Source organism: Embiotoca jacksoni, unplaced genomic scaffold (assembly GCF_022577435.1).
Source record: "Embiotoca jacksoni isolate LCO1_2020_lvr unplaced genomic scaffold, fEmbJac1.0.p SCAF_6, whole genome shotgun sequence".
Classification (NCBI taxonomy): domain Eukaryota; kingdom Metazoa; phylum Chordata; class Actinopteri; family Embiotocidae; genus Embiotoca; species Embiotoca jacksoni.
Genome location: NW_027185414.1, coordinates 14,118,790 through 14,144,466, shown reverse-complemented (window position 1 = coordinate 14,144,466; position 25,677 = coordinate 14,118,790). Strand labels below are relative to the sequence as shown.

The following is a 25,677-nucleotide window of genomic DNA, read 5'->3' as shown; positions in this document are numbered from 1 at the left end:
CTCCTATTGTGCCAAAAGGCAACCTACACCATGGGTTGATGTACGCTGGGCTTAACAGCTGAGTACTTCTAAATTAAAGAAAACCTTAATGTTTCAAAAGTCAAACAGATAAACAAATAAAATCAATAACACCAACCAAACTGTGAAGCTAGACCATCTGGCATATGTTGAAAAATACAATATCTGATCTTTACAATCTAATTTATGAGATATAGTCAATAAGAAATATTTGATGCCTCGATTGTTCTTGCTGTTTGACACAATATTGTGTTGCAGTAACAGCCAAAGTCTCCACAAAGAAAAGATAACAGCGGAGCGGGTGAAGCATCAACGCTCACCAGGTTATTGATTGTCCCTGTTGTAATTTCATCTGTCTCAGTAAAATGCAATACCATTTGTTCATTTTAAACTTCAAATAAAGAATATCAGATTAGTAAAATTGTGTATTCTTGGGAAAATAATAATATAGCAAGCAACAAACAAAACTTTTCTAAATTAAGCATATTTTGATCCTGAAGTTTAACAGATGACAAGCACAAAGATGCCTCAAGCATGCAGCAAGGTGGGCCATATAATCCAAGAAACAGAATTTGCACAAGTGAAACAAACAAGTAAAATAGAAACAGAAGTTAATTATGAGCATCAAAAAACAAACATGTAATCACAGATCAAAATGTCCCACCAAAGTCAACCCAGCAAACAGCTTCACGTAATTTATCAATTTAGCCTAACGAGGCTCGATGCTGTTTAACAGGCACTTTTTTTATGCATGACTAAAACTATTAATCTCAAACAAAGGTCTTTGGTTTTAAAGAAAAATGATGTGATGGTGGAATTATGAGGCTAAAAGTTACTGAATAATGAATAATGCCCAACCTGAAATGAAGCATGTCAGATTCTGTTCTTTGTTGTGTTTCTATGCTGCTGTGATGACCAAATTTCCCCACTGTGGGATTAATAAAGTCGAAATCTAATCTAATCTAAATCTAGACTCTCTACTTGGTCATTTTCAACCACCGTGATGCCAATAACTTTTTAGTCACACTCGTGCATCTAATTATATACTTGAGCAGAAAGTCAGTGACATTTCTCTACCCAGAAATCATGCTCCAGTGAGCAGAGCTGTAGATAAGTTTCATGACAAACATGATGCTTTGCTGCTTGCACACAGATTCATTTCCTCTTCTTCGGTGGCTTTATGAAAAAACTATACAGTTGATTTTGTCTCACTTTCATCGTTTGTCTGTGTTGTCATTCATATTTGTAGCTGTGATGCTAGTGTTAATTGAACTACTACTGTTGGTAGTGTGACAGCATCAGTGCGACATATTGAAGCCCAACTGAGGCCTTTTTACACTGAATGTAACAATGTTCAGTGTTTGCTGTCTGGGCCACTGGACAGTTGTCATCCCATCTGATTACCATATCCTACAAGGGCTCAAGGGTCCCCTCTCTTCTCTGTCCACAGACAGCCAGCACAATAAGATTACTCACTGATACAAGAAGCTGAAGGGACAAAAAAAAAAAAAAAAAAATGCACTGGCTGTAATCTAAGTGTAATGAATTAGGAGAATCAGTGCTGCTCTGTTAGTATTCTGTGGTAAAGATGCTCAAATCGTACCACAGAAAATGACATCCATTTTATCCTCACACAATACTTTTGCATTTATAACAAATCAGTAAACAATGTGTGGTGCAGTGCAGCCTTTTAGCCTCTTTAGGCTCACTGTTTTGGTTTTACAGGGTCCATTGACAGTATAGTGGTACATCTAACCATCCTCAACAACTACGTTTTCAGTAGGAAGTATTAAAAAATAAAAATAAATAAATAAATAAATAAATAAAAACTCGGATAACTCAAATGTGTCTGACCTGCCCAGCACCAAATTGCAGACAGAGAAAGCTGGAGTTTTTGTTGAAAGTCTTATCTATAATGATTCTATTTTTCTTCTTGAAAAACCTGTGGTAAGAACATTTCAACTGAGGGCTGACAGTGAGCACAGAAGTTGGCTGTCATAACTAACTGCTCCTTTCTCACGGTCTCTACTGGGTCATTCATAAAACAGCTGCACCCTCCCCAAACCTCTGATTCAGTAAAAAAAAAAAAAAAAAGAAAAGAAAAGAAAAGAAAAAATCCTCCAACAGAAACACTAATGCATTTTCTGCACAAATGGAAAGATTTCAGACTTAAAGGAAATAGTCCTGATGTAAGAACATGCAACAAGGCTGAACCAATACAAACTGTCAGCTTGGCAAACCAAGATGATACTTAATACCAGCCCTTTATCAGTGTCCAGTCTACAAGCTAAAACAGATAACCTTAAACTTCTTGGTTCAGTTTTTAAAATAAAACTGTAGTGCATCATTTTTGTTAATGACAGTTGATTTGGGTTGGTGTGAAAGCTGTCTATCAAACTTGGGTACAGTAATCTCATCTATAACAAAGCTCACACCATTATTTGGTCCCATCCCAACCTGTTTGTCACTAAACACAACATGCAGTCCATTTACAGTCTATTAATACTAATAACGCTCATGATTTATGTTTTCATGATCCCTTTGTAATATAAAAGAACATTATTTAACTCATAAGAATCATGAGTGCAACATGAATATGATTTCCTTACATGGGTTCATGATGATCCAGGATGACACCAACAAAACTGTCCAATCAATGATCTACTCGTCAGTCAAATTTCATGTCTACTCCTCTTGGTTTGTTTGGCAGTGTGAACACAAACGAAGGTGTTGTTTCTTCCTCTGGTCCGGACCAAATGAACTAAACTGTGAAAGCACTCGTAATCACATCACCATAGCACACACTGTATTAAATGATCAGCCTACCAGTGTCTTTATTGTTGTTGACATTGATTAATAATAGCGTTTTATATGAAGGACAGACTGAGAGACAGACATTACAGATAAAAGCAAAATAGTCCTGATTAATACAGAAAACAGGAGTAAAACAGGAGTTATAAAACAGTCAAAAGCCCCACCATTGTTGGATACTCTCGTATTTATAACATGCTCACAATATGGAAGGTGTAAATCAATCAATAAAAGGCATTACATAGTTACAGTTACTTATTACATTCAAATTCAATCTGGCCAAACATTTTCACTCTGTACATACAGCAAAGAAGACGAAGACGTACTAATATAAACACAGAAACGCGACTGCTGATTAAATATTCTTCCAATATTAAGAGACTCATAAACATCTTTAAGTACATTCAGTCACAATGATCAGCTTCATCTACGAACGGCTGCGTTTGATTGAGGAATCTATCAAATCCAATTCCCTCTGGGACCGAACACTTTCCGTCACTCAAAAAACAGTTGGCAGCAAAACTACAGACCTAAATTGGGGTTAAAAAAAAAAAAGAGAAAAAAAAAAAAAGCTTCTGGTCCCGGCATCTTGAATAAAATGAGAAATGAGAAATGTCAGTCATTTTAAAACAAGTTAACCTGATTCCCAGCACAAACAGGGCTTCTGTGACCCAAAATACATGAATTATCCCTAACATGCAAAGGTGGGGATAGATTTTAATATGATTATAAAAACATGAATGTGTAACCCTTCATCTGAGAAACCTGTATTGCAGTATGACAGGTTTAAGAATATCCTGTATTATGCCTCAATTATATCGGGTTTTAGCCTTCACGTCTCACAACAGACCCCAATAACACTCTGGAAAGTTTTGATTCACATCCACGATCATGTAAACAAATCCACAACACACTCTTACACTGTTTTGCTGATTTGCAGAAAGTTTTTGGCTATTTGGGGCATAATGGTTTCTTGTATACATGAACTGAGAGCTGTACTGATGGTAAAACCAAAGACTGCATCCAGTGCATGTAAACAAGTAATGAATGTGAAATAGGAACTGGACTCAGAGAAACCAAACAGTTTCCACAGGGACATAGGGTCAGACAGGTTTAATACCAGCCCTCCATTACCCTACTGAAGTAACACTAATACTACACCGGTCATTCAGAGCAATAATCTGAAACTTTTTGCAGAGAGTAGGAGAGAATCACAATGCCTGGAGGTTTGGCTGAAGACTGCAAGTCACAACACTGGCTGAGAAACAAACATGATTATGATGATTTATGGAAACGGGTGAAGGTGAATGACAAATGGGACAATATTATGTACAGTCAAGAACTATTTGCGTAAGAATACCAAAAACACAAAGAAATAATACCATAATAAGAGACAAAGACCCAAAAAAAATTGCCAGGTTTGAGAGTATCCTGAAACTGCTCTGAAACAAATGCAGTCCAGAGATGTCCAATGAATCTATTTTAGTGGTGGTAACTCAAGCAGTTCAAATAAACTATGCACGAAGCCACTTTCAAACAAACCAACACAGATAGTTACAGCGAAGCCTGTTTGCTTTCTGATCTAATCAATGAACTCAAATCCCAAATATTACTATCTGTTAATCATTATCTGTTCATGTTTACATATTGGATTTATCTTTACTGTAATCGATTCAATTGACAAACTTATTTAAACCAATCTTGATTTGGTGAAGAGGTGAATCTGTCAGATTATCCGGAGGATTGTTTTATATACGTTATATTACTTATTTTTAGTGCGCTAACAATCTGTCAATCAATAATCGGATCATTTTTAACCAGTATGAGATTGGACGGCCATGTTGCAGGCCAGGCTCTCTGTTGTAACAAGCCATCGCTTTCGGCAAAATAACATTTCATTTTGGGATCCGACTGACTGACAAACCAGCATAAAGCAGCTGCTGGTCACAGCCAACAAATGCCCCACTACACAGCACTAAATGAAAATCACCTATTTCACAGCAGCCATCCTCTGCTCCACATCACTAAAGAGTCAATGGCCTCATCAGATTTGCATCATCAACACAGCTGAAGGGGAGAAATAATGAATCTCCGTTAGAGCCACTTTGGCTGTTTTTTTTCCAATCCATCTTTCCCTGGCACACTTTTGATGGGTCTTGCCTGTCCCACTCTGCCTCAATTATCTGGCTATGCCCAGCTGAGATGCAATAATCCAAACTCTCATTCCCTGCAATTTCCACACTTGTGTCTGCACACTCACTTCCCTTAAGTTCACAATCACTTATGTAGGTGCTTCTTCCCCTACCTTGAGGATCAGAGAGACATGAGCTCTGACTGGAGGGAGGAGGGAGGACGGAGGAGGGATTTACCCGCTATAGGGCTTCAATAGTAGAATATTTAAATCAAAATGTATTCATGCAGATGCAATCTAAATTTAGCCTCCTGAAACTAGAATCCACTCCAAAGTTGAAGTTGTGGAGGTGCTTGTTTGTTGAAAATGAAAAACCTGGTGCATTTCAGATGTGCAGCTTCCTGAAGTTACTGCAACAAAACTAAAAATAACAAGTGGGTTCCTTTCTGTTCTTCTGATGCAGACACATTCAGTAGTTGGTCTTATCCACAAAATAACAAAATAATATGTTGGATTTTTTTTTTTTATTCTGTTAATATTAGAGGGTCTTCATAATGGAGAGGTAATACTAAAGAACACCATACATTTAGACATTAAAGTCTAAAAAGCACAGCAATCTTAACAATAATAATATAATGTTATAATTTAATATCATGTCCCGCAAAATTATCTGATTATAATGGCTGCCTCTTACAAACGTTATCAACGAAGTTTAAGTTGCTGACAAGCTCAGCTTTTAGGCCATTATAGAAAATGATATTTGGAAAACATAATGAACAATATCAGGTGATATTTGAATATTTCGAGAATATGTGATTACACAACCGAAAGTAAACCAAGATGTAGGCCACCATATTTTACAGATAAATAAAAAACCTTCTTTAAAAGAAAGAAAGTGTTATAGTTATCTTAGCATCATAAGATAATAGTACATTTCTAATTTAAAAAATCTTCATAGGAAATCTAAATATTACCTACAAAATGTTCACATACTGTACATCCATTACCTTTAATTAGGCTAAACATCTTTCCCAGTCATGTCCAAACTGTTTTAGATTTTTTTTTTTTGTAAATTTTTACAAAACAACAGCTTAGATTTACATTTTGTTATGTTTTTAAAGGACAAAGTTGGTCACCACACATCACACAGCAGTCACAATGACCTTCGGCTCGAACACACGATTCTCCTGACGATTCTTTTCTGTTCCGAAAAAAAAAGCCCCGTGCTGAGGTTGGTCGATGTTGGAAGTCACAGAGTGCACGGCCCAGCCTAGCGGTGGCTGTCCACATGTTACTACATGAGATCATAACAACACATTGCTATGTCCTCTCTATTGAGCTCACACATGGGGCAGTCATTCCTGAACACTATCACTACACAGTTCACAAAATCTGGTTTTAAATAAGTCATGGGTGTGCTTCTGCAGACACCATCAACACTCAAGAATCATGTGTTTCATTATGTATCATCAGTGTGTTTGAGGCCGTTTCATCCACTGTGAGAAAATTTACACTGAGTAAGCAGTTATGTTCACTTGTATAATCTGATGCAATCAAGTGAAAGAGCCCTAAAATAAAATCCCATCTCTGACACTTTTTGTTGACACCGTTTCAGCGATAAATTTAAATCTAGTCATTTTTGAGGATGCAGTTAGTGGTGTAGTATCACAAGGTGTGTGCAACATTTTGTTCCACAGGTTAACAAACACACCGCTGATGTCACTCTAAAAACCAGCCAGAACCGTGTGAGTGTCAAAACTGTGTTATCAATAAATAAAACTAAAATCTTTGCGTGAACCTCAGCTGGTAGGTGTGGCTTTACTTTAGTTCTTTTGTTGTTTGTTTTACTATAGAGAGCACACACACACACACACACACGCACGCACACGCACACACACACACACACACACACACACACACTACATCCTCCTCACTTGAATGATTAGGTATTATAAAAGTCATCCTCCCAGCTCTACAGTTCATGTGTGACAGCTCTGTTCTTGTTTCTTTGTCATTTCTACTCAATGTGTGTCTTTCGTTTCACAGATAACTGACTACAACGAGGCTTTGTGGATGCACACAAGACAAGCTTTCAGAAAACATAATGCTTGATTGTTGACTTTCTCTAGTGGCACATCAGACAATAGATGTGCTTCGCATTAATGTCCTGAAGCATTTAGAGCCATAGGAAGCAATCCAGAAGCACGTTAATCAAACCATCCAACTTTTTCACCAATAAAGATGCTCATATTTTAACAACAAAAAACAGGATTTGTGGAAGAGACAGTTAAATGAGTGTGTATATTTGAGAGACTGAGCTTTTATCAAACTGCTTCTTGCACAAAGAAAAGAAAAACAGTGCAGAACAGCTCAATGGATGTCTCATGGATCGGGAGACATCTACGCAAAAAATTTAAAGCAGCTTCTCTTCTGTTCACACTCACACATATTAATTAAAGCAATTCAAAATTTTCCTCCAACACACCTCACAGCAAATCCTGATAATTGTCTCTTTGAACCCTTGATACACTTAACAAGACCTTGATTAAAACAGCCAAAAGGTGCCTGATTTATGCCTTATTAATGCATCTGAGAGCGAGAGCAACATTCACAGTGTTACACCATGATCGTAATTAGATCAATAAAACATTTACACATGTCTGTGGCCTATACTGTGCTTTGTTCTACATATTTACTACAGCACTGCACTACAATTCAAGGTGGAGAGCTCATGTTTCAGGCACCAGATGTGAAAAGCTCACGCAGGCGTCACACAGAGGAGGGAGAAGAATCACAACGCGAGACTAAAAACTAAGACCCTTTTTCTTCAGCTTCCATTTACAAATAAGTCCAAACACAATTTCAACAAAGGTAGAAGTCAGTAAACAACTGATTTCCATGTACAGACTTGTGAGTCATGCAAGCAGGGATAAAGAGAGTTGACATATCAAGAGGGTTTATCCAGTAGAAATAGGTTTGAGGGCTTAGGTCCTACCTGATGCACTGAACTGACTGCTTCCAAGTGTGGTGGGCCTGTTTTTCCCTCCGTTTACAGGTGGAGAGAACATCTGAAAGGATTAATATCAATATATCAACAATTAGAGCAAAGACTCAACTGTGTTGAAGCAACCATCCAGATAATCAACTGCAAATATCCTAATTGTGGTTCTCAAAAAGAAAGGGCAGCTTGTAGAATCATATTAATCCAGACTAATAATAAGTGATCAATTAGTCATCATTTAGCCGGTTTTGTCCTCACACCTCTAAGCTCTCGGAGCTGCACAGCACCGACAAACAAAAAACAGTGACAAGCCAACCTACCGCACTAAAATCCAGCAGGTCACTTAATTCCTTGTCTGTTCCGAGAGCGGCAATCCGCTGCTGAGGATTCATCCTGGCGATCTAGAAACCTGGAGAAAACACAGTCCATCAGGTCACATCTTTGCTGCCTTATTTAACAGCGGGGACTAGTGCCACAGGAAATGACTGCCAAGGGAGCCATTTGTTATGATGCAGAATAAAGACCGTCACCGTGAAGTAAAGTTGGCTCCGGCATGCAGCGTATTTTTAAACACCGACACTTTGGACACATTTTAAGTGACGGTACAGGGAAAAAAAAATTGTTTGCACATATTTTAGTTTTGTCTTTGCCAGCGCTGATTTAGAGCCGTGGGACCACTGGTGTGTTAGCGCTGGGGATGCACGGCTCGGCATGTTGAAGCCAGGACCTGCAGCATCGCTTCACTTACGGAACAATGTTTCTCTATAAATAAACACCGCATGTCACTTGTAATGAGACTTCCGTGCGACTCGCTCATTTGCCTGCCACTGACCCGTGTTCATGTCAGGGATTTTTCAAGCACATTTTTCGAGCAATAACGCTGGTGTGATGTCAGCGGAGGCACCTCAGGTCTCTGGGCTAGGTGGCTAACACTAGCTGCAGTCACTAGTTCATACGGGTTGGAAATGGTTTAGCGAGCCGCAGGCAGCTGCAGCGGCTCGAGTCCGAGCAGACAGTAGTACGGAGAAGACAATGCCTCCAGTGACTGAAAGCTAAATTAAACCCCGGTTCAAGGCACGTAACACAGACAAACAAATATTGCAATTGACAAGCTGAATCCCCAGCTCCACAACACAAAACGCAATTATGGTCTTTCTCAACTCCCAACTTCTTTCACGGGTCCGAAAGCTCTTGGCAAACTCCCACCGATATTTTACCTGTTTTCCGATTAAAATCCCGACTAGGGTGATCTGGTGAAGAGCCGCTCTCTGGCAACACGCCTCAAAATAGCGAAATAAGGTTTTAAACAGCAATGCGTGTGGGAAATATCCTCTATATATATCAGTTACGAGTTTCCCTTAGGCAGACATTTTTGCTTCGCAAAAGCCTCAGCACCACGATGACATTGGTTATTGTATCCCTCCGCCAAGCAAGTGTGACATGATGGTCCCTCACAGCGGGAGATGCTGCGGGAGTCAGCACGCGCTGTCCCGGGTCACACTGATGCACGACAGGTTTGTCTCCGCGTTATGATCAGGGACGCAACATTTGATGGATTTTCATGGACAGTAGTATAACAGAAATCCTCACAGCGCCAAAATGAAACGGAAAAAGCCAACACGTTTTGTTCATTTTAAATAGGCTTATGTTATATTCAGAACTTATTGCCTTGGTTGTTGTATTCTTAAAGCATCACATATAACCTTCCTCACAAAGCTGTTAGATCTTTATGTTGGCAAGATAAATAAAAAAAAAAACATTCTGTGATACTTTTTTTTTTTTTTTTGGTTTGTGCACAGATGTGAATGTTTCTCTGTTTGGAGTATATTGTACTGTTTTACACTTTGCTAACTTGTGGGCAAACTACCAAAAAGCAAACTTACAGAAACTTAAAGCAACTTATAATGATGCCACGAGAGTAAGAGAACAAGATGGTGTAGTGAAAGTGAAATGTTTGTGTCTGCAGGAGTCCACGCTTTAAAATCTGTAAGAAATTTCAGATACAAATGTATTCGTCGGCTAAATAACTCAGAAAATAAAGTTATCACAATTTAGTACTATGTGCTAATCTCAATTTTGGAGACACTGGTACAGCTGTCTCTTACGAGGACACTAATATATCGTTTTATTCCATGTGAAGATTTTGTTTTTTATCTGGACCCTGAGTCTGAAATAATGTTTTGAATTGAACTGAATTGTAATTGTGGGTCCACTGATTTGGAAACAGGGGTTATTGTCCAAAAATCTTTCAGTAGGCCTATAGATAACCCAAAGGAGTATATTCTCACATGCTGCAGTGTATTTCTCTTGCAGATTCTCCCGTTGTGAAATGTCTACTGCTGATGTTTAGAATTTTAGGAAACACCTAAAATTATGCCTTGATTATTTTTCATTGTAATGCTGTCCATAAATCCACTTAAAATATTTTGATGACTGCAGTTTACATTGAATTCCCTCACCTGGTGTTCATTATACCTCTGAAAACCCATCTCCATTTATATTAAAATGACGTATTTAGAAGTTTTTTTGCCAGGGACACGGTTTGACCCATTCAAACCATCTCGACCTGCTTCTAGTTGCCTAAATAACATCAAAGTCACTCAGATGTATTTTAGAGCTTAAACAGTTCCAGCTGGTTTACTTCACTTTAATCCTGACTATAATTTTAATTTAAGAATATGTTTGTATATCCAGTAGACAGCGTAAATGAAATACAATACGTAAATAAATACGAATCCTTGTTGAAAAGCATCATAAAACCTGTGTAAACCTTATGAGGAGCCAGTAGGGTGTTGGTGCATCACTAGGGGTTGCCCCTCCCATCTTATGCAGATGTTTTATTGAATGAGGCCTGTTACACCTAAATGAGCTTCAGTAAACTTAGTCCCAGAGCCGCCAACACTTTTGGCCCTCAGTGAGAGCACTGAGAACATATGAACAACTAAATAGACAAGAGAGGCTGGAGAAAAAAAAAAAAAAAAAGGCCCATTTTCCAATAAGCTGGACACCACGATCGGAGAGGACATATTTTTTTTGGACGCAGTAGTTGTGCAGACTGGACACAAAAAAATCCTCCACATCAGGCCCCTTTAGCTACATGTCTACTGACATCTTGTGTTACAAACAATAATTGAACTATATATAATGTGTTTTATATTTTCCTCACTGCCCTAACACAAATAGATCATCTCTCACAAAAACTAATGATGTTAAATGGCTGCTGAGTTCTTGAACATTCATTAAATTCAACCCCTTGCCCAGTTGTGGAATGTAAGTAAGTACATTTACTCAATTACTACTTGAGTACAAATTTGAGTTACTTCTATTTCAGTTGTATATTCACATTTATCTTCATATTTCTACAGCACAACATTTCAGAGGCATATATTGTACTTTTCAGGCTGCTCTAATACATTTGTCTCACAGCTTTAGTTATTAGTCACTTTTCATGTTACAAATTTCCATGGCCTTTCTGTCCAGTGTATGTTTCTCCAACTTAGTGATTTTAACTTAAATTTTTTTTTGATAAACTGGCAGAAATAAATGATCCCCTATGGGTTGAGAACATTCTCCTATTTCTTCATTGTTAAGACACTATCTAAAAATATCCCTCTTGGATCAGCTGGAAAATGATTTTTTTACAAAGCAGAAACAAACTGTTTTACTGAGGGTGTTGACTTTTTAGGGATACGTGGTTCTAATGGGACTGTAACGATACAAAATGATGATCTTACAGAATATGATCCATTACTGTTGTGTATTAAACCTCCAACTAAATAGTTAAAATTAGAGCAACCTTCAATAACATCAGCAGCAAAACCGCTGTAAAATCCAACACAATAATGTAGAAGTAAAATATATAGGCCCTACATGTTATATAATAATAAAACACGGACAGGCAACATTTTCTGCAGTGTACTTTTTCTTTTGATGCTTACAACATATTTTGCTGATAATACTTACATATTTTTTCTTGTGTAAGTTTTTGAATGCAAGACTTTTTCTTGTAGTGGAGTATTTTCTCTGGTATTAAAAATGTACATTAGTAGAGGACCTGAACGCTTCGTTCTCTTCTGCCCCTGCAAAACAAGTTTATATAATACTGATTATGTCTATCGCTACCATATATCGCCATCTCTCTGTATTTCACAGCACAAGCAGCTTTTAAATCGAGTGTCTGGTGAGACATTCCTGCTTTTGAACCGGTAGTGATGCATTCACGTGACTCCGTTTTGCAGGAGCTGAAAAGGGGTGGAGCAACCGCAGCAACGAGAGGAGCAGGCTGCAGCAGCTTAAGAGTATGGGTCCAAGTAAAGTTTCTCGAGTGAATGCTCCATGTAAGAAACAACCTCAGCGTTCAGAGGAAGGATTGAGATCAAAAAAAGAAAGCGATCGATGGCGAGCACAAACAAGGATAGTCATTGGTGTAGCTTTTCCCCGTTGGAGAGCTCTGAAAGAAAGAAAGGGACTGAGGGCAGACACGGATGTGGCTTTACTACTCCTGGACAGGTTGGTGTTTGCTAAATATTTGGACTAGGCAATGTGGCTATTGCATTTATTCTACCTAAATAATGGATGATTGTCTTGGAGCTGTAATCTTGACACGGTTTCCCCCACTATTAGGTGCAGAGCTGAAGCATTTTTCACAGGATTTAGGCCAAATTAACAGCTCACTATACTGAGATTTCTCCACCTTTGGGTTCTTTTCTGGTCATGCTGCAGCCTCTTCTCTCTGTCGTCACCGTGTCTGGTCTACACAGAAATGAGCTTCATGTTTTGCAGTGCAGCAGCAGCTGTGTCTACGCAGGAAGCGTTCAGGCGCAGTGTAAAGCGTAGGTCACCCGAAATTTAAACACTTTCAAAGCCCTATGCACATATCGGATCCTGAAAAATGAACAGTTTTGTGTAGACTTGCACGTTCACCGCAATTTTCAGCAGTTTGGTCGGTAGTCCCTCCTTTTCCGCTACGTAGCCATGATGGCGATCGTTGAGAGTGAGAGGACTCAAAGAGTTTCATACTCAATTGACTATTATGACTTCACCATCCGGGTTCTCATAATACACTGTATGGTGCCATACTTGTCAGTGTGGACGCAGTTATGCACTTAAACTAGCAAGTGAAAGTACAGAAGAACACAAATTGAGACACGGGGACTGTTTGTGAAGCTGCAGACACAAGAGGCTGACATGTTGGAGATCCGCCTCCGCGCTTGACAGGAAGTCACATGACTTTTGTAGCGGAGGTTGGTCTTCGTGTTTTATTTTCCAGAGAACACATGGACTGAAAACATATACGTTTATTTAAGAGAAATATATTCTCAAAGTCAATTTAGATTAAGATGCTTGTTAGTACAGTTTTTAAAATGCTGTCCAAGAGGAAGTTAATTTAACAGTCTAAGTCTTTAGAAACTCGTTTATTCTGTATAATGTTTCATTTAAACTAATGTTTAAATCAAATTTAATAATGAAATTATTTTTTTTATAAACAATTTAAATAATAAACAATGTGAACAGGCCTGACAGTGAGCTGTTGAATCAAGACGTTGACCCTTATGAAGCATCGTCTGTTGTTAAAATCCAAATTTACCTGATTATTATGATGAAAAAAAAACTAAAAACAGACTTTGTAGTGAAAAAGACATCAGCAATTTCAAACTATGAAAAAAATAACTAAACTGTGTTTGAATCGTCAGAAAAACTGTGGCATGTTCTCCAAGATACTTAAACACTGCACAAGTTTACAGATATTACAGTACTGGTGCACTTTCAGAGGCAAGATAGTTTTGATTTAGGTTTTATGTTTATGTCATATTTTCCCTGAGACAAAAACGACTCATGCCGGTTTTATTTTCAGAGCAATCTTTATATTATTAATGAATATTTTAGTTTCTGTAACTTAATCTTCTCTACAGTGCTGTATTCGCCTTCATGGTTCTAACCCTGGTTTTAGTACTTTATTCATGGTAATAGAGTAAACATCAGAATGCATCGTGACAAATAATAGATTCCCTAATGTTGCTGTGTGTGAACAATGGTAGTTGGCAAGGTGGTGTTTATCCTGGACTTGCATTTGGTACAAGTGAGTCACAGCCGATCATGTTATATTCTAACACATGTAGTTTAAACAGGGTAATGCATAGGGTACAACACAGTGGTAAAAGTTAGAGGTTACACGTTCTTTGTCCCTGTCTAATTATGATTTCTACTGTTTACAATATGAATGTACGTATGTAATTGTAATGTGAATGCATTTAGCTTATGTTACAGCAAATAATAAAACAAACTTCAGGAAAGCTTGTAAACAAAACTCTTAAACTTACAAAACACCCATTGAATGTGGCAGTAGGATATTTATCGATTATCTTTACTGTAGCTACTTATTATATCAGTGACATAACAAAGATATATCCAATCATTCCATATACCTAGATCATGGAGCCCTTTGGTAAATTTGCCAGACTGCTAATAGTTACACAATTAATGGACTGTTATTGTTGCTGGACATACTTTTTTTTTGTGCTCACAGGAAATAAAGCAAAAAGCAAGATAACAATACAGCATTTCAGACCCTGTAGATTGTAGAAGAGTGTGATTTCCAAATTCTGTAATTGAGAACAGTTCCATACACTATTCATAATAAAAATGCAATTGAACATGTGTACGAGTGGAAACTAAAAGGTTCGATCCTGACCATGTGCTCATGTTTTTATAGTGTAACACTGAATGTCTGTTGGACAACAAACATGCTGAACTACTGAGTTGAAGCCCAGATGTCATGAAAAGGGGAAATTAAAAGCAAGTCTTCTTGTTGATTTATAATGGATCCATGGCAGGCTCCTCAGCCGTCCATTATTAATTCCAGACTGCCACCTGTTGGACAAACTCAGATCACCCAAACTTCACCAGATGTTCCTGACCCAATGAAAATCCCCAGTTAAACAGAGGAATCATTGTTTTAATGTTTATTTCAAATATTTAACATATTTAAAATACACAAATATCAAATAAACAATAATTCAAACACAAAGTTTACTATAAACAGGTGTTTCACCGCTGTGTAATATATATTTAGAATCCTTTTCGATATTGTGTAAGAAAATGTGCTCATATGGTAGTTTTGTCCCCTCTTTAACAAGTAATATGCCTTCATGAAGGTAGGGTTTATTGCAGGAGGCTTGTATTAGTATTAGCTGGTGTAATCGTAAACTGAAATTCACTTCACTCTGGGAATTTTTAATTGTGTAGAGTAACTTCTTTCTTCTCTGTAGTCTTTCAATGCTGTAATCATATCTGCCTCCTTTCAAAGCGAAAATGCCACTTAACCTGCATTGTGGAGGTCAGCCTGTTTGGGATCAAAATTTAGTTGAACTCTGGCAGGAATTCATGACATGTACATGATGTGAGTTTAGCATCACTCACCACTGAAAGAGAATCAGTGCTTTACACAGTGTGATGTGAAATCAGAATGAATATTGGTGCCAAAAGGAATGGTGAAAACTGAAACAGCAAAGGCTGATATATCCAGACTGTTTGAGTCTCAAGAACCAGTCAGAGATGCTAAAAATAAGGTCCTATAAATGAAACATTTTTGTTAAAATAAGTGTTAAATAGCTGGACACACATTCCAACAGCAATCACTGATATAAACTCTGACTGGTGACAGGATGATTCACATTTTAGGACGTCTAACAGCCACTTTAGATTTTCTTACATGCTTCACTAAATCATAAAAACTGTTGTATGAAATCTGCTTTGGATGGAGAGGAAACATGGAAGTCCAATACAAATACTTGAGAGGCATCAGGTCATCTGATTTATGTTTACAGTGAACAATTTTGAATGGAAACTTCACCTTAAACGGGCTTCTTAAAAGAAGCAGGCTGCCCTAAATGCCAACAACTCTGGAGAAGTTAAGCTGATTGTTTGTCACAATTAGCAGCTGCAGGGGGATGTGACTGATAATTCTGTATGTCATTGCAAGGGACTGTTTTTATGCAGTAATTCAATTTTTGTTGTGTTGTTTGTTCATAAAAGACATTTATGAAGCTTAAAATGTGAACCAGTTGATTGTAGGTCATAAAGACCTCAGTTTGATAAAACCAACAGAAAAATATTGTTTAAAAATAAATGACTGCTTTATTGCATAGATTTTTATATTTGCACCTACGAACAGGGTATGGATTATGATTTCAACATGAAAGTTGTTGAAAAAATGTCACATCTCTTTCTCACACACACACACACACACACACACACACACACACACACACACACACACACACACACACACACACACGTGTGCAGGTATATATTGCTTTTTATATGCAGTGTTGTATCTTTTTTCACTTGTCATACTGTGTTTCTTGCAAAATAAAGTGGAAAAAATAAACAATAAAGGTACTTTCTTTTATGTATTTTATTGCTCTTGTTTGTTGTCATATTTTTTTTTTTATGTTGTGATACCTGGGATTTGACCCAAATATCTAACAGGCAGATTAATTTAGCATATAATCTGTACAATATCCGCTTCCACTGACGCTTCCCCAATTCTTGGCACAGGCATTAACAAAAATTGCATTTGAAAAAAATCTGCTAACAATGTCCAGAGTCTTCAGAAGAATGAAATCAAATTGAAATATCTGAACAACCTGTCGAGTTAGTTTGTAATTTCAGTATGAGTGTGATGGTTTTTTGTAAAACTTTGAATGTAACTCTTGTCTGCAATATGTGATTTCACAGCTGATGCATTCAGACAGAATCTAGCATGTAAACTTGTAACCTGTGTTTGCTAAGACAAAAGTAAGTTTGCAAGCTTCCCATCTTCTAGATGAGTTTTTGTGTTTAACAGCAGGGTTTCTTTTTTACAGTTATGAAAAGAAATCCCCGACTAGAACTTGTATACGGGAGTCTACTGCTCGATCAAGTGTTGGACATGTGTCGGCCCACAAAAGGTAAACTGTAACCTAGCTTCACCTTTACAGCTGGATTTAACACATCAGTTTATAGGCAAGGCAAGTTTATTTTGTATAGCACATTTCAACAACAAGGCAATTCAAAGTGCTTCGTACACGGACTGACCTCATTGTTTTAATTTGTACGTAATCCGAGTATATCATTTTTATAAAGTTTTACCTCGGCAGTCCATTTCCTGACTAGAACAGTTTGAGATTTTGACCCCAATTTTGTAGTGCTGTATTAAATGTTTGAGATGCTTGAAATATGAAACTAACAATAAACTATTCTATTTAATAACAAAAAGAGAAAGATTTATTAGTAGAACACAACAGGACACGTAGTGAAAGGCAGAGATGGATGGAACATCTAACGATAACCTTGCATGGCATCGTAGTGCTTTTCATGCTCAGTCGCACTGGCTTTGGCATTTGAACACATTTTATTTCACCGGCATCCCACCACAAAATGAATGTTCACATGTAACAACTTGGTCAGATAATGACTCAGTATGTGTCTGCAGAGATGATCAAGACGATGCTGAACATCAGAGTAACTCTACAAATGTGGAATCAGAGGAGACTTGGCCCCAGGACAGGTTAGTAATCTGCATTTCAGTAGGTTTATATGTCTGTGCACTGCACTGACTTCACTGTGGACTCTGTATTCCTGAGCATTGAAATAATTTTCTTGTGTAGTAGTTTTCTACTGAGCTAATCTGCTGCCTCTTTGGTGATACATGCAAATTCTTGGGTTGTTGGTCCCATGCTCATGGTAACCCAGGAACTCCAAAAGAGAATTTCTTAGAATTTGGCAGAAATGTTCACTTGGACTCAAGGATGAAGTGATTTGATTTTGGTAATCAAAGGTCACTGTGACCTTCCAAAAAAAAATTTGTGGCCATAATTCAAGAATTCATGCCCTATTTATGTCAACATTTTAAATAAATATTTAATAGATAGATAGATAGATAGATAGATAGATAGATAGATAGATAGATAGATAGATAGATAGATAGATAGAGACTTTATTAATCCCACAAGGGGAATTTTTTTCACTACAGCAGCATTATAGTCACAGGTAAAGAAATAAAAATAACAGTAAAAAAAATATTAAATAGGATACATTTTATATCAGACGTCACTGTGACATCATCTGCAAAAAACACTTTTTTGTTCATTATTTAACACCATAACTCAAGAGTAGAGATGGTGACCATAATTTCACAACATATATTATATGACTGGACAAACAAGGGACAAACTCAAGGCAAAAAAACAGTAAGGCAGTGATTCTTATTAGGGCCCGAGCACCGAAGGTGCGAAAGCCCTGTTGTTATTCAAGTGATTATTATTATTTTTCTCCTCAAAAATAAATGGACTATTTGGAGGCTTTATCATATTCAAAAACTCATGAACGTTTTTACACATCTTTCCTGGTGAAAAATTTTGTATTCTAGTGGAGTTGCGAGTTGGTGTGGCCAAATGGCTCGCTAGCGCCCCCTCAAGAGATGCCCCGGCGGCCACATTTACCTACATGCACGAAATCCGGTGGACATGTGTATCACACCTAGACGTACAAAAAAGTTACATTGCACCATTACGTCAACTCAACAGGAAGTCCGCCATTTTGAATTTAGTCACCATTTTTGGCGATTCGCACATGTTGTACTTTAACGAACTCCTCCTAGGGAATTTGGCGGACCGACTTGAAATTGAGTCTGTGCACTCTTAACATGTTTGGAATTAAAAGTTATCATAAGAATTTGTTTTCGTCGATCGGTGTGCCTGTGGCATGTCGTCCAAAATATGATATAAAAGTCATACTATAGCATGTTGTTCAAAATATGATATAAAAGTCATAATATACCACGTCCAAAAAAATGACCCAAAAATGACTTTTAGGTCACTTTTTGCTGTTGTGTGACTTTTTTTTTCATAATTTGGATGACATGCTATAGTATGATTTTTTTTTTTAGTTATTACAGAAGGAGGATTTGAACCCCCAAAACTTTTACTGAGGCAACAGTGCTAATCACTGCGCCACCAATGTTCCCATTTGATGGGCTGCATTGTGACAAATCTTTGGCTCACTGCAACATATAACTCCACCATCCACAAATATTCATTCAAATGCGACCAAAATTGCCGCAGACATTCTTTGGATAGTCGATATATATGTTTTCAAGGGAGTCTGCAGTGATATTAAATATCTTCCTGTAATGTGTAGTGTATGTAAAACTTTTGAAATTTCTCCAAACGTTTCAACTTCACTAAAAGTTAAATCACCATCAACAGGCCAAAGTGGAATCTGAACCATTAATAGCAACCTTGGTGAAGCAGGATATTTGACCTGTTGAGTTAACCAGACTGTCGGTTGAGTCTCTGGAAGCGCTGAGTGAATTCCTCTGGCGCCGAAGATAGTCCAGTGGTCTACGACACTGACAGCAAGCTGGAAAGGACATCATGAAGACACAGGTTCAAGCCCCACTCAGGTAACACACATGGTTCATGGTTTATCTGCCGAGGTAACACATAAGGTTCATGGTTTACCCGCTGAACACACAAGGTTCATGGTTTACTGTGGGCGAGTCCCCCTAATAAAGCCACACGGGTCACGGAGAGCAAATCCCTCTAAGGGTAAGTCACGTGGTTCACAGAGGGCGACACCTCCTAAGGCAAGTCCCTCTAAGGGTAAGCCGTTGGGCTTTGTACATGCAATCGTACTAATACCAAACCAAAGGGCCAAAAGTGACTTTTTTTTTTTTTTTTTCATATTTCGGACAGTGGTGTTAGAGCAGTTGCCTCACAGTGAGAAGTAACTTGAGTTACAGTTCAGAAAAAGGTCATACTCCAAAAAGGCATTAAAAAGCATCCAAAATATCCAAAGTATGTCGTCCAAAATATTCAAAGAAAAGTCATGTCGTCCAAAAAGTGACCCAAAATTAATTTTGATGCTCTAAACCTCATGAAACATGCATCAGGCACCAAGTTTCATGAGTTTTTGAAGATGCTAAAACTGTCAAAAAAAAAGCCTTTTTTTTTTTTTTAAAGAAGAACAAGGAACAAGATCGAGAAAAAATAAAACTGCCGGCGGCCCCGACCCACTGGATCCCCGACATGAAGCTGCAAGGGCCCGCATACCACTGCTTGCAGTTTTAATTTATACTTGAAATACATTATGGTGCAAATGCTATTGGGTCACATTTACAGTGTAGTGTGATCATTCATGACCTTAGAAAAAAGCTAATATGTTTGGCGACACCCACACAGTTGCTGCATCCAAGACCTGCCGTCTTGATATCCGTCTTATTCTGTGTCCTCCTTGTAATTTGTCCTTTTCAGTTTTGAGGAGATGGAGGTCACCATTGATGAGGATGAATGCAACAGCGTGAAGAATACAGAGTAATTTTAAACAATATCATACAGTTTATATTAATTTATTTGGCTGTATCATCAGATCTGTTTTTGATATCACAGATCTGAAATCTCTGAACTTAGAGCTGAAGGAGCAGATGACAGCAGCGATGAAGATGTCTACGTACCACTAATTCCTCAGAGGTACCTGCATGTTTTTGAAGAACCTTAAGCAAGTCCCGTTGTCTTCAGTTAATATTTAGATATACAATTCAGCGGTGCCATAAACTGTCGGAGTAGACAAAAAGTGATACAATAAGCATCAAAAGACAGGAATTATTGCAGGGCTGTTGTGTTGAACATAAACTTACTGAGCCAAGTGCATTTTTATAAACTGGCAACTCTGTGTGCATTGAATGATGCTACTGTAAATAAATCATTTATCAGACTCAAAAAACAAAGAGGCCGCACGCTTTGGTCATGTAGCTGCAGAGCAACCTGTCCAAGACAGACACACCTGCAGGTTTGGGGCTACTTAAGAATGACACTGAACAAGAATATTGTTTACTGTTTTAGTGTTAAATACATTTTTAAATTGATCAAAAATATTATAAGCAGAGAGCTTTGCTAAACCAGCCCACAATCAGAGAATATTGTAATCTAAGGGGAGAAAAATTGTTTAAAAAAAAGCAGAAGAGGAAAAAAAAAATCTAGGTGGTGAAAGTACCGCTGTTCCTTTACTGAAACATTTTGGGCACCATGGTGGTGGCAGAGCCTCCTCCCACACTCCAAACACATACGTGTTAGGTTAATCGGTCATTCAAAATTGCCCATAGTTGTGAATGTGAGCATGAAAGGTAGTATGTCTTTCTGTGATGGACTACCGCTTTCGCCCAGAGTCAGCTGGGATAGATTACAGCACCTACGTGACTAGTGCTGCCGCTCTTTTTCAGGTCCACAACGTCGGAACTTTTCCTGGAATGTGAAGAAGAGGAGCTGCAGCCATGGCAGAAACAAACTTCAAAACTTCAGGTCAAAGCCGAGGATGACGTCGGAGAGTTTAGTATGTAACACATGTTGGTGATGAGGTTTTTTAACATCTCATCCCTGTGCTGCACTAAAACACGAATAAATAACAGTTAAATCTGAACGTGACATCATGTGCAATTCAAAGTGAGCTGCTACTGTTGAATATGTTGACTATTTATTCATTAAGATATAAAAGGTGCTAACATGTCTGTGTGCTCTTACACATATTTGGAGCTAAAATTTTATTTGCAAAATGCCAGAAATTTTTCCTTTTTGTATGTCCAACCCCAAACCTTACCCCAACCCTCTTTTTCATAGCCAAAGACCAAACAGACTATAAGCTGGAGCCTTCACCTCTTCAGGGAAATGCAGCGAACACTTCACCACCTCAGGTGAAAACAGAAACTCCAGAACCTGTTGACCTCAGTAACCAGGTAATGATGATGTTAAAATGACTTTGTGATCTATGTGTAATTAATGACTTGAATAAATGATGCAAAGCTTCCTTGTTCTGTAAAAATACACTGTTGTCACACACACTCATGGTGTTTTCTCTCCAGTCAGTGCGTCATCATGAGGAGAGTCCTGTGTGTAAATGGGATTGTTCATGTGTTTCACAGCCTTTAATACACCTTCTGTTAATGTATGATACTGTACTCTTTCTGATCCCACCCTGTATGCAAGTGCACCACACGTATGACTTGGTACAAGAAGGCATACAAAGGCACACTCCTCGAGAAAATAGAGCTGGTTGATTAACAGAATCCAGTAGTGAACGTTAGATTATGACCTCTGTTTCTGTATTTTCAGGACTTCATTGTAGCTTCACCTCAACTAACCAGCAGGACAGAGTTCACTGGCTCTCTCAGTCCGCAGTGCCTTGCTGGGAATTCATTTTCAGTGGTACCAGGTAAAAGTGAGAATAGCACCGAGGGGACTTTTTGTAATGTACCATGATGTTTTCAATCATTGTGTGACGAGCCTTGTGTTTTTATGGTGAATTTATTTTAATTAGCTGTTATAACATTAACGTAAGATTTTGTGTTTTGTTTTCAACAGCTCAGCGGCATCTTTTCCAGAATGAGGCCGCAATGATGTCTGAGGACTACAACATTGTCCACACTTCTGAAGTGTATCAAATTTGTAACAACCCCATGTCCTTATCCAGTGTCTCGAGTCCTGCCGTATATACAACATCATCCAACCAACTGCTGTCAGACCAGTGCAAGTCACAGACCCGCTCTGTACCCTGCTCTATGCCTTGCTTTACTGTCTTAAAAGTTGATTCAACTAAGAAGCAATGAATAATGAACTTTGGTGTACCAAGAGAAAACACTCCAGCAGTTTTGATGAGTATTTTGAATTGTTGCTTCTCAGATAGATGTATTATATCAGTTGCGTAAATTGATAAGATGCAGATTTTTTTTTGCACATTGAAGCGTCTGTGCAGGCGTGGCTGCCGTACCTCTTTTTTTAAGTCAAAATAAAGACTCACTTTCGGTAAAAAAAAAAAAATTACAGCCTGCCAGTTACATTCTGCCCCAAAGATTTTAATGTAGTTTTATCATCAGTAAGTCAAAACTCATGCTCACATGCACTGTTTTATAGAAACCTAATGTAACCAAGTGCATCCTAGTTTGTCGTTCCTCCGATTGGAATCTCCTGCCATGAAATCCTTCGCATTTTAATCAGCCAGTAACAATACTGGGGAAACTAGTGAGAACATGAGCCAAGTTTAGTGTGCATGAATGCCACTGTACAGATGCTGTATTTAAATGGAAAGTATCATTTTTAAGTTGTATGCTAACAATGCCTACCACACATGTTTGTGCTGCTTCCATTGAAAATACCATTTTGATCTTTCAAAGCCATTCTTGTTCAAATTATGGGGAAAATGTACATCTAGTGACATGTGTCCATGTAGATAGTGTTCGTTTCTTGAAATCTTTACACATTTGTCTAGAATTTTGTGATCCTCAGTTTTGAAAATTACAATTAAAGATCTCTACTCCACAAACAGTCTGTGGACAATTGTGTAATGGAGATGTTTCAAACTACTTAACACACAGAGTTAGCATGACTGATTACATCATAACCTCCAAACTTATATTAGGAGTTGACCTTCAATGCAGTTATATTAAAAGTAGTTTACATGACCATGAAAATTTACCCAAATTGTTTCTGCATCCGTAGTAATTTTCTCTAAAAAGTAGACAACACCTTAAACCATTCATAAACCTACAGAGAACCAAGTACATACATCACCACTCACTGTACTGTATGTGTCCCATCTGTGGGGAAACGCACTGCTCCAATTTCACATTCGAGCTTCATGAAGCTATATATAAACCTATCGTGTAAATGATCACTGTCCCAATATGTGTCCTTGTTGATGTATGTACATAAGTACAGATTGCAGTCTTGCCTTCCTCACTATTGCCAACAATCAGTTACATTTGGCATTTCATGGGCTGCATGGACAATGTACAGTTTTATTTTGTGGGAACTTCATTGAAGGCTTTACAAAGCTGACTGCTTGTGTCCATGTGCTGTTGTATTTTCAGACTGATAATGTTTCCTCCGACAAGTTTGTCCAGGTTGTAAAGCAGATGTTGATTGTGCGCTTAGAGCGCTCTACAATATATCTTTGAGTCTGAAATGGGGACTTTTGTGTCCTTCAGTCAGCTCTGCCCCACCTGCCAATATACTACAAAATGGCAGAGTCAGCCGATCAGAGAAAACACCCCTGTCGGAAACCTCTAAATGTCTGCATTTATGTGTGTATGTCAAAATTAGAATTTTGTGTTGTGTTAAAAAGAAAAACTGAAAGATTTGCTCTGCTATGTTGTCAGATCTGCAAGGCCATGAATGTCCAGATGTTTCAAAATGCCTCAATGTTTAAAAAAAAAATTCAATTATTAATGCTTACTTAAGAATGACACTAAACAAGAATATTGTTCACTTCTTTAACGTAAAATAAATTTCGCAATATTATAAGCAGAGAGTTTTGCTAAACCAGTTGTCTTTCATTCTCAGTCATACAATATTGGAATTTAGAGAGAAAAATGGTTCAAAAATTGGCAGTAAAGAAAAAAAAACATCCAGTGCTGACTTTCCTTTACTCACTAAAAGAACTGCCAAGACTGAAGACAGTAATGTCATCATTCATTGAACAACAGCTGTGGCTAAAAAAATTATACCATCAATAGTAGTAAGTATTGACTGTGTGTATTTAACGGGTGACTTGGACTTCACATGTGTGAAACTTCAAAATCACCAATCATGTGCTGCGCCTCTTTTTAAGATCCTCACAGTCAAATTTTTTCCTGGAATGTGAAGAAGAGCTGCAGCCATATCTTATCTTATCTTATCTTATCTTATCTTATCTTATCTTATCTTATCTTATCTTATCTTATCTTAAACATCTGATTCCTGTACTGAACTAAAACAAAAATAATAGTTAAAACATAAAATCACAGGCAAGTCAAAGGGAGCTGCTGCTGGTGTTTTAATATTCATATTTAAACATTAAAAAATGAACTGTATATCATAGATAGATTAAACTAGAGCAACATGTCTCACTGTGTGCTGTTGTAGATATTCATAGCTAAAAATGTTTATTCACAAAAAAATGTTGGATGTTTTTTTTCTTTTTAAGAGCTAAATATCAAACAGACTCTGAGCCAGAGCCTTCACCTCTTCAGGAACGTGCAGTGAACACTTCAGCCCTTCAGAAAACGGAAACTGTTGACCTCATTGATCAGGTAATAATAACTGGGCACTGAGCAGAAGCACTTCACTGTGAACTGTCATGTGCCCGAGAGTTCACGATAATAGAGCTCTATATCGTTGATCATTAGAGAAAATAGAGCTGGTTGATTAACAGAATCCAGTAGTGAATGTTAGATTATGAACTCTGGTTCTGTATTTTTCAGGACTTCATTGTGGCTTCTCCCCAACTAAGGAATCCATTGTCAGTGGAAGTAGGTAATGAGGAAAGCACCAAAGAGACATTTAATGTACTTTGATGTTTGAGTCTTGTCATTTTTGTTAACTGTTATTACAAAGTTTGTGTTTTGTTTTCAGCTGCTCAGCAAACCATGGCTATTTCTTCTCTCGGCCTCAGATTAATAAAGTCTTATCTCATCTCACCAGCGACAGTTGTCGTCAGAAGTGTTTTGTTTTCAGCTTGTGCCTTATTCTTGTGAATGGGATATCTAAGGAGCGCTTTTAGCCAGTTATTCACAATTTACACGTAAAATAAAAACTTGTCAATATTCAAAGAGTCAAATCACGTCAGATTTTACAGTTTATATGTAACCACAATAAATTCCAGCTAAAGTCATTAAAACCAGTTCATAGCACATCCTATATTCCCT

At 37.8% G+C, this 25,677-nt stretch overlaps 2 protein-coding genes across 6 annotated transcripts in view; one reads left to right on the top strand and one right to left on the bottom strand.

Moving 5' to 3' along the window:
* tcf12 (transcription factor 12) overlaps positions 1-9,371 on the bottom strand; it is a 76,530-nt gene extending 67,159 nt beyond the window's left edge. For all 5 annotated transcript variants that reach the window (XM_069173632.1, XM_069173634.1, XM_069173633.1 and 2 more), the window contains exons 1-3: positions 9,179-9,371; positions 8,282-8,370; positions 7,956-8,028 (exon numbers count right to left, since the gene is read on the bottom strand). In XM_069173632.1, the coding sequence (XP_069029733.1) occupies positions 7,956-8,028; positions 8,282-8,353 (145 nt within the window). In that variant the 5' untranslated portion in view covers positions 8,354-8,370; positions 9,179-9,371. The remainder of the gene's footprint in view (positions 1-7,955; positions 8,029-8,281; positions 8,371-9,178) is intronic.
* A 2,899-nt stretch (positions 9,372-12,270) lies between these two features.
* LOC138213038 (uncharacterized) lies at positions 12,271-24,281 on the top strand. Its single transcript, XM_069173847.1, has 9 exons — positions 12,271-12,470; positions 16,829-16,912; positions 17,437-17,511; positions 20,258-20,317; positions 20,393-20,473; positions 21,223-21,332; positions 21,617-21,732; positions 22,109-22,208; positions 22,358-24,281. Exons 4-9 carry the CDS (start codon positions 20,268-20,270, stop codon positions 22,600-22,602), a joined length of 702 nt encoding a protein of 233 aa, XP_069029948.1. The 5' UTR covers positions 12,271-12,470; positions 16,829-16,912; positions 17,437-17,511; positions 20,258-20,267; the 3' UTR covers positions 22,603-24,281.
* Positions 24,282-25,677: the final 1,396 nt, after the last annotated feature.